This window comes from Oncorhynchus clarkii, unplaced genomic scaffold (assembly GCF_045791955.1).
Source record: "Oncorhynchus clarkii lewisi isolate Uvic-CL-2024 unplaced genomic scaffold, UVic_Ocla_1.0 unplaced_contig_1733_pilon_pilon, whole genome shotgun sequence".
Classification (NCBI taxonomy): Eukaryota; Metazoa; Chordata; class Actinopteri; order Salmoniformes; family Salmonidae; genus Oncorhynchus; species Oncorhynchus clarkii.
The window spans coordinates 27,501-37,500 of record NW_027258750.1 but is presented as its reverse complement, the minus strand read 5'-3'; the positions used below and the strand labels follow the sequence as shown (position 1 = coordinate 37,500).

The following is a 10,000-nucleotide window of genomic DNA, read 5'->3' as shown; positions in this document are numbered from 1 at the left end:
CTCCGCTAACGCGGGAGCATTGCCTTTAAATTGCTAACGCGCTATAGCGTAGATCTTTAGCACTACGGATTGAATCGAGCCCCTAGAGGGCTTGAGTGGCAGTAATGAATAAATTGTGTTTTGACAAAGACAATTAAAATTAAGATGAAGAGATTAAGATTAAGATAACGTGATTCATTTCCTGTTTGATCCACATCTGTAGCAGAGGATGTGTACTGTTTCTATGTCTCCAGGTTTCATATCTCTGGCAACATGGTCCCTCCCTTTTTCACGTCTAGACCTCTGCATCTCTAATGACACCCTACCCTATATAGTGCACTACAAAGGACAGATGGGGGCAAACACTACATAGTATGTGTCTCTGGCCAGTAGTGACGCAGGGTGTCATTTCAGATGTGTTTGTTCATATGCGTTCTATACACCAGAGTAACACTCCCTCTCTGTTGTTCTGGCCATAACTCTTTGTTAAAACACGTTTCTGGGTCGTGTTTATCTTGGTTTATTTATTGTGCTATGTTGTGCTATCCCAGTGTTTTCGTTCGATTTTCTGTAATAAATAAAAATATGATTTGGTTAATATTAATAATAATAATTAAAAAGTCCCAATGTTTTTCAAGTCAAGTAAAATGACTAGCATTTCTGTCAAATGTTCAAACACCACCAAACACACACACACACACACACACTCGCACACACACACACACACGCACGCACGCACACAAGCACACACACACACAGGAATCACCTACTCTCTCCCCGTCTCCCGCCGTGTTTCCCTAACTGTAGCAAAATAAACACTGACATCAGAGTTATTATCACTGGTGCTCTGGTTCAATCTGACCCAAAAACACAGGAAGTGTAGCATGTGTGTGTGTGATGTAATCAGTAATCCTAGTCTGTGTTCCCGGAAGCACATCTGGCCTCGTGAACTGTAAGTTTTTCGCACTGAATGACGACACAGACGTGTGTGTTTGTGTGTGTGTGGGTGTGTGTGTGTATGTTCACCTAGGACATTGTTATAAAGTGTGTTATCAGTGGTGTGACTCTGACCTTGTACTGGTTAGCTCAGCACAGAAGGCTCTGTTCCCTGTGATACACTGATACACACTGTCATATCCTATCATATCCTCCTCTATGTAGCAGTGTGTGTGTGTGTGTGTGTGTGTGTGTGTGTGTGTGTGTGTGTGTGTGTTCATGCGTGTTTCTATGACAAAAACAGAGCCAGTCCGGTTCTTATTTGCAATAAATAATGTTTCATTGTTGCATGGAGGCGATATCGACAACTCAGATTAAACAAGTGCACTCAGGAGCAGAAACACACATAGGGCCTGCATTCAAAATGGCACCCTACTTTTGGCCAGAGTCCTGATAGGGTGTCATTTCAGATGAAGTCAAAAACAATAACAGAAAACCCCAAATACATCAGAACATTTTACAACTTCAGATAGCAAAACTATACAGAAGAAAAACAAATATCTAGTCAGCAAACTGAAGCCAGTCTCAACATCCCACAAAGACAGCCAGCCACAGCAGGAGAGAGATAGAGGCAGGAATTAAATCGCAGTGCATTTCGTTGACCTATTGAATAAACCAGCAATTTAACCAATGTGGATAGCTGGCGTTAATTTATATCACCCGTCCCTAAATGGGCTTTAGGAAGCTGTTAGGAAGATTGTTGACATTCTGTGCGGTTCAAACCGGAATGCATTATGATTGAATACCCCGAAGTGGACAGAAACATGGCACACCTTCTCCCGAGACAAAATGAACAAACAAACAGCACCTCAGACTTTAAAAGCAACAGTGGCAACATTCTCTTTAGTGTTGTAATAAAAGTGTTTTTTGTTTTTTAATGTTATTATAATATTCTAATTTGCCTACTTTAGACTGTAATAAATGTTATAAGATCTTTAAAAGAACATTTTATTTTTTTAACTTAACCTTAACCGACTAGAGATAGAAGAAGTTAAAAATAAAAGCTCTCGCCGTTACCTCCCAAGCTGAGCTCTGATTGGGCGAAATACAAGAAGTGAAAGTGGATAAACCTCACCCACTTATTGTGGAGGCCCACCATTGGAGGAGCATAGGTGTGGGCGTGACCCAGCAGTAGAAAAATACTCCTATTTTTGTTTGATAGTGTTTCCTCATGTTTTTGTGTCGATGCTGTTGAATGTAATTGTATGTATTTACTCTAGCTAGTGAATGTAACTATGTATTTACTCTAGCTAGTGAATGTAACTGTGTGTATTTACTCTAGCTAGTGATGTAACTATGTATTTACTCTAGCTAGTGAATGTAACTATGTATTTACTCTAGCTAGTGAATGTAACTGTGTGTATTTACTCTAGCTAGTGAATGTAACTATGTATTTACTCTAGCTAGTGAATGTAACTATGTATTTACTCTAGCTAGTGAATGTAACTGTGTGTATTTACTCTAGCTAGTGAATGTAACTGTGTGTATTTACTCTAGCTAGTGAATGTAACTGTGTGTATTTACTCTAGCTAGTGATGTAACTATGTATTTACTCTAGCTAGTGAATGTAACTGTGTGTATTTACTCTAGCTAGTGAATGTAACTGTGTGTATTTACTCTAGCTAGTGAATGTAACTGTGTGTATTTACTCTAGCTAGTGAATGTAACTGTGTGTATTTACTCTAGCTAGTGAATGTAACTGTGTGTATTTACTCTAGCTAGTGAATGTAACTATATATTTACTCTAGCTAGTGAATGTAACTGAATGTATTTACTCTAGCTAGTGAATGTAACTGTGTGTATTTACTCTAGCTAGTGAATGTAACTGTGTGTATTTACTCTAGTTAGTGAATGTAACTGTATGTATTTACTCTAGCTAGTGAATGTAACTGTGTGTATTTACTCTAGCTAGTGAATGTAACTGTGTGTATTTACTCTAGCTAGTGAATGTAACTGTGTGTATTTACTCTAGCTAGTGAATGTATCTGTGTGTATTTACTCTAGCTAGTGAATGTAACTGTGTGTATTTACTCTAGCTAGTGAATGTAACTATGTATTTACTCTAGCTAGTGAATGTAACTGTGTGTATTTACTCTAGCTAGTGAATGTAACTGTGTGTATTTACTCTAGCTAGTGAATGTAACTGTGTGTATTTACTCTAGCTAGTGAATGTAACTGTATGTATTTACTCTAGCTAGTGAATGTAACTGTGTGTATTTACTCTAGCTAGTGAATGTAACTGTGCGTATTTACTCTAGCTAGTGAATGTAACTGTGTGTATTTACTCTAGCTAGTGAATGTAACTATGTATTTACTCTAGCTAGTGAATGTAACTGTGTGTATTTACTCTAGCTAGTGAATGTAACTGTGTGTATTTACTCTAGCTAGTGAATGTAACTACGTATTTACTCTAGCTAGTGAATGTAACTGTGTGTATTTACTCTAGCTAGTGAATGTAACTGAATGTATTTACTCTAGCTAGTGAATGTAACTGTATGTATTTACTCTAGCTAGTGAATGTAACTATGTATTTACTCTAGCTAGTGAATGTAACTGAATGTATTTACTCTAGCTAGTGAATGTAACTGTATGTATTTACTCTAGCTAGTGGATGTAACTGTGTGTATTTACTCTAGCTAGTGAATGTAACTATGTATTTACTCTAGCTAGTGAATGTAACTATGTATTTACTCTAGCTAGTGAATGTAACTGAATGTATTTACTCTAGCTAGTGAATGTAACTGTATGTATTTACTCTAGCTAGTGAATGTAACTATGTATTTACTCTAGCTAGTGAATGTAATTGTGTGTATTTACTCTAGCTAGTGAATGTAACTGAATGTATTTACTCTAGCTAGTGAATGTAACTGTAGGTATTTACTCTAGCTAGTGGATGTAACTGTGTGTATTTACTCTAGCTAGTGGATGTAACTGTGTGTATTTACTCTAGCTAGTGAATGTAACTATGTATTTACTCTAGCTAGTGAATGTAACTGTGTGTATTTACTCTAGCTAGTGAATGTAACTGTGTGTATTTACTCTAGCTAGTGAATGTAACTGTATGTATTTACTCTAGCTAGTGAATGTAACTGTGTGTATTTACTCTAGCTAGTGAATGTAACTATGTATTTACTCTAGCTAGTGAATGTAACTGTGTGTATTTACTCTAGCTAGTGAATGTAACTGTGTGTATTTACTCTAGCTAGTGAATGTAACTGAATGTATTTACTCTAGCTAGTGAATGTAACTATGTATTTACTCTAGCTAGTGAATGTAACTGTGTGTATTTACTCTAGCTAGTGAATGTAACTGTGTGTATTTACTCTAGTTAGTGAATGTAACTGTATGTATTTACTCTAGCTAGTGAATGTAACTATGTATTTACTCTAGCTAGTGAATGTAACTGTGTGTTTTTACTCTAGCTAGTGAATGTAACTGTGTGTATTTACTCTAGCTAGTGAATGTAACTATGTATTTACTCTAGCTAGTGAATGTAACTGTGTGTATTTACTCTAGCTAGTGAATGTAACTATGTATTTACTCTAGCTAGTGAATGTAACTGAATGTATTTACTCTAGCTAGTGAATGTAACTGTATGTATTTACTCTAGCTAGTGAATGTAACTGTGTGTATTTACTCTAGCTAGTGAATGTAACTGTGTGTATTTACTCTAGCTAGTGGATGTAACTATGTATTTACTCTAGCTAGTGGATGTAACTGTGTGTATTTACTCTAGCTAGTGAACGTAACTGTGTGTATTTACTCTAGCTAGTGAATGTAATTATGTATTTCCTCTAGCTAGTGAATGTAATTGTGTGTATTTACTCTAGCTAGTGAATGTAACTGAATGTATTTACTCTAGCTAGTGAATGTAACTGTAGGTATTTACTCTAGCTAGTGGATGTAACTGTGTGTATTTACTCTAGCTAGTGGATGTAACTGTGTGTATTTACTCTAGCTAGTGAATGTAACTATGTATTTACTCTAGCTAGTGAATGTAACTGTGTGTATTTACTCTAGCTAGTGAATGTAACTGTGTGTATTTACTCTAGCTAGTGAATGTAACTGTATGTATATACTCTAGCTAGTGAATGTAACTGTGTGTATTTACTCTAGCTAGTGAATGTAACTATGTATTTACTCTAGCTAGTGAATGTAACGGTGTGTATTTACTCTAGCTAGTGAATGTAACTGTGTGTATTTACTCTAGCTAGTGAATGTAACTGAATGTATTTACTCTAGCTAGTGAATGTAACTGTGTGTATTTACTCTAGCTAGTGAATGTAACTGTATGTATTTACTCTAGCTAGTGAATGTAACTGTGTGTATTTACTCTAGCTAGTGAATGTAACTGTGTGTATTTACTCTAGCTAGTGAATGTAACTATGTATTTACTCTAGCTAGTGAATGTAACTGTATGTATTTACTCTAGCTAGTGAATGTAACTGTGTGTATTTACTCTAGCTAGTGAATGTAACTATGTATTTACTCTAGCTAGTGAATGTAACTGTGTGTATTTACTCTAGCTAGTGAATGTAACTGTGTGTATTTACTCTAGCTAGTGAATGTAACTATGTATTTACTCTAGCTAGTGAATGTAACTGTGTGTATTTACTCTAGCTAGTGAATGTAACTGTGTGTATTTACTCTAGCTAGTGAATGTAACTGTGTGTATTTACTCTAGCTAGTGAATGTAACTATGTATTTACTCTAGCTAGTGAATGTAACTGAATGTATTTACTCTAGCTAGTGAATGTAACTGTATGTATTTACTCTAGCTAGTGAATGTAACTGTGTGTATTTACTCTAGCTAGTGAATGTAACTGTGTGTATTTACTCTAGCTAGTGGATGTAACTATGTATTTACTCTAGCTAGTGGATGTAACTGTGTGTATTTACTCTAGCTAGTGAATGTAACTGTGTGTATTTACTCTAGCTAGTGAATGTAACTGTGTGTATTTACTCTAGCTAGTGAATGTAACTGTATGTATTTACTCTAGCTAGTGGATGTAACTATGTATTTACTCTAGCTAGTGAATGTAACTATGTATTTACTCTAGCTAGTGAATGTAACTGTGTGTATTTACTCTAGCTAGTGAATGTAACTGTGTGTATTTACTCTAGCTAGTGAATGTAACTGTGTGTATTTACTCTAGCTAGTGAATGTAACTATGTATTTACTCTAGCTAGTGAATGTAACTGTGTGTATTTACTCTAGCTAGTGAATGTAACTGTGTGTATTTACTCTAGCTAGTGAATGTAACTGTATGTATTTACTCTAGCTAGTGAATGTAACTGTGTGTATTTACTCTAGCTAGTGAATGTAACTGTGTGTATTTACTCTAGCTAGTGAATGTAACTGTGTGTATTTACTCTAGCTAGTGAATGTAACTGTGTGTATTTACTCTAGCTAGTGAATGTAACTATGTATTTACTCTAGCTAGTGAATGTAACTGTGTGTATTTACTCTAGCTAGTGAATGTAACTGTGTGTATTTACTCTAGCTAGTGAATGTAACTGTATGTATTTACTCTAGCTAGTGAATGTAACTGTGTGTATTTACTCTAGCTAGTGAATGTAACTGTGTGTATTTACTCTAGCTAGTGGATGTAACTGTGTGTATTTACTCTAGCTAGTGAATGTAACTGTGTGTATTTACTCTAGCTAGTGAATGTAACTATGTATTTACTCTAGCTAGTGAATGTAACTGTATGTATTTACTCTAGCTAGTGAATGTAACTATGTATTTACTCTAGCTAGTGAATGTAACTATGTATTTACTCTAGCTAGTGAATGTAACTGTATGTATTTACTCTAGCTAGTGAATGTAACTGTGTGTATTTACTCTAGCTAGTGAATGTAACTGAATGTATTTACTCTAGCTAGTGAATGTAACTATGTATTTACTCTAGCTAGTGAATGTAACTATTTATTTACTCTAGCTAGTGAATGTAACTATGTATTTACTCTAGCTAGTGAATGTAACTATTTATTTACTCTAGCTAGTGAATGTAACTGTATGTATTTACTCTAGCTAGTGAATGTAACTGTGTGTATTTACTCTAGCTAGTGAATGTAACTGTGTGTATTTACTCTAGCTAGTGAATGTAACTATGTATTTACTCTAGCTAGTGAATGTAACTGTGTGTATTTACTCTAGCTAGTGAATGTAACTGTGTGTATTTACTCTAGCTAGTGAATGTAACTGTATGTATTTACTCTAGCTAGTGAATGTAACTGTGTGTATTTACTCTAGCTAGTGAATGTAACTGTGTGTATTTACTCTAGCTAGTGGATGTAACTGTGTGTATTTACTCTAGCTAGTGAATGTAACTGTGTGTATTTACTCTAGCTAGTGAATGTAACTGTGTATTTACTCTAGCTAGTGAATGTAACTGTGTGTATTTACTCTAGCTAGTGAATGTAACTGTGTGTATTTACTCTAGCTAGTGAATGTAACTGTATGTATTTACTCTAGCTAGTGAATGTAACTGTGTGTATTTACTCTAGCTAGTGGATGTAACTGTGTGTATTTACTCTAGCTAGTGAATGTAACTGTGTGTATTTACTCTAGCTAGTGAATGTAACTATGTATTTACTCTAGCTAGTGAATGTAACTGTATGTATTTACTCTAGCTAGTGAATGTAACTATGTATTTACTCTAGCTAGTGAATGTAACTATGTATTTACTCTAGCTAGTGAATGTAACTGTATGTATTTACTCTAGCTAGTGAATGTAACTGTGTGTATTTACTCTAGCTAGTGAATGTAACTGAATGTATTTACTCTAGCTAGTGAATGTAACTATGTATTTACTCTAGCTAGTGAATGTAACTATTTATTTACTCTAGCTAGTGAATGTAACTATGTATTTACTCTAGCTAGTGAATGTAACTATTTATTTACTCTAGCTAGTGAATGTAACTGTATGTATTTACTCTAGCTAGTGAATGTAACTGTATGTGTCTACTCTACCAAGTGGTTTCAGTAAAACTTGAATTCTGCGTAAAAATGGCTTCTAAACCATTATTAGATATGTAGTTAACCCTTAGTTAACTTGTTTCAATAGAAACATTACAATACTTTTTATATTTGGTTCCAGGTGGATCCTTATTGAATAGTTAACATTCATAATTGAGTTTGACCTAAACAAACCCTGTTGTAGTGATTATGAACCGTTCATAAGCAGAACGTAATATACCGTGAGTGACTTCAATCTATTGTACAGGTCTATGCCCCACTGGACAATTCTCATTGTTGTTTTGTTCTCTACAAAGTTAACAAATGTTGTGGACTTTGACTTACCTTGTAAACACAGGGTGTGGGGGTAAGGGGTGGAGTGAGCGGTGGTGAGGGGTGGAGATGAAACCATAGAACCACCAACTCCTAAATTTGCTACATATCATACCCCAGTTCCAGATCGACCAGTCCCCTTCACCCTATAGTTTCCCTTATCAAGGATCAGGGGTCAGTTTGGAGTAGGGTGCTGTTAGTTCTAGAATGTCTCTTAGCTGTCGGTCACCACATGCAAATACAGCATCTACAACCATGCTATACACATTAGCATGCTATCACATACACCAGCCAGCCACGTCACATAGCCACAGTCATGGAACACACACACACACACACACACACACACACACACACACACACACACACCCGCGCACACACAGAGACATAATATTTACAGTAAGGAGCACAGAGTACCTACTGAAGCCCCTTTCTGGTTTTGGGTTCAGCTGAACTGTGTGTGTGTGTGTGTGTGTCTGTTTCACTGGACAACACAAGCGAACCCACCCCTGAACAGCAGAGAGAACCCTGGGTAGTGGTTAGGGATAGAGGTCAGCATTTAGGGGTCGTGGGGAGTAGGAGGGATCGCGTGGCATCTTTAGTTTAGTGCATTTGACAAGTAAGGCTTCCCCAAGGGGGCGGAGACCATAGAATTAGAGGGTTCTATGTGACTAAACACTCAGAAATATTTGTCTGATGTAAGAGCAATTCTCATCTCGTCTTCTTTCTAATATAGTAACATTCATTTGGAGATTTAGCACACCTGTAGGCAGAGCAGAGCAGGGTGGCATCCATAACTCTGTTTAGAACAAATCTGTCATTTAGAACCTTTCCATTCTGAGCTCTAGTAACGCAGCAACAGGGGCTTGTGGGGGAGGGATGGGGGGGGTGGGGGGTGATTCATAGAGTGGGATGGAGCAAAATAAGTCACAAACACACTCCACTGGTAAGACCCTGAAGGGGACACAAATACAAGGTGTAAAAGCGTACACACACGCACGCATGCACACACACAGCCCCCCAAAAACACACACACGTGCACACACAGATGAAGGCACTATTGCAAGCAAAGTCCAATTACTATGTGACACAAAAAACCCATCAGCCCCCCATTCCCAGATAGAGACTGGAGAGGCCGGTGTGTGTCTAAGAGTGTCTGTGTGTGTGTAGCTAGTTTCCTCTCTGTGAGATGAGAGAAGCAGCAGACACCTGGACCAGTGACAGGAAGTGACCTTGGCTCAGCGCTCTGACAGCTTCCCGTGTGTGTGTGGTGAACCAGGAAATGCTGACTCGTCGCTCCCAGTCTGTCATCACTCTGGACTGTCTATAGTGAGAGGAAAATACCTTCACTGTATGCCCATCACCAAATCAACCCCAAGACCCCGCCCACTGTTTCTGATTGGTAGTCTACAGCTTTCCTCCATAGGATCATACTTCCTTTGGAACTCAATGACGTTTTTAAATAAGTAACAAGGGACCCACACAAACATTCACATGGACGCACTCACTCACTCGCACGCACGCAGGCAGCCGGCAGTAGGCAGTACATTCAGTTGTTAACAACAGTAACATCTATCAATTCTCTCGGAAACATCCGTCCATCTGTCCATCATTCCTTTCTTCTCAGAAATCCATTGGGTCTTCCTCCGCTAGCGCTCTCTTAGCCCCTCCCTTTGGATCCATCCAATCATCATCATCAGCCGTGGGGGGTACCAGCCCTGACCCGTCAAC

General features: G+C 37.3%; 1 protein-coding gene across 1 annotated transcript in view; it reads right to left on the bottom strand.

Annotated features, from left to right (window-relative positions):
* Nucleotides 1–9,619: 9,619 nt before the first annotated feature.
* LOC139398491 (probable cationic amino acid transporter) overlaps nt 9,620–10,000 on the bottom strand; it is a 13,116-nt gene continuing 12,735 nt past the window's right edge. Inside the window, exon 11 of the mRNA XM_071144439.1 lies at nt 9,620–10,000. This exon is cut by the window's right edge and continues 197 nt beyond it. Coding sequence (XP_071000540.1) covers nt 9,893–10,000 — 108 coding nt within the window. The 3' untranslated portion in view covers nt 9,620–9,892.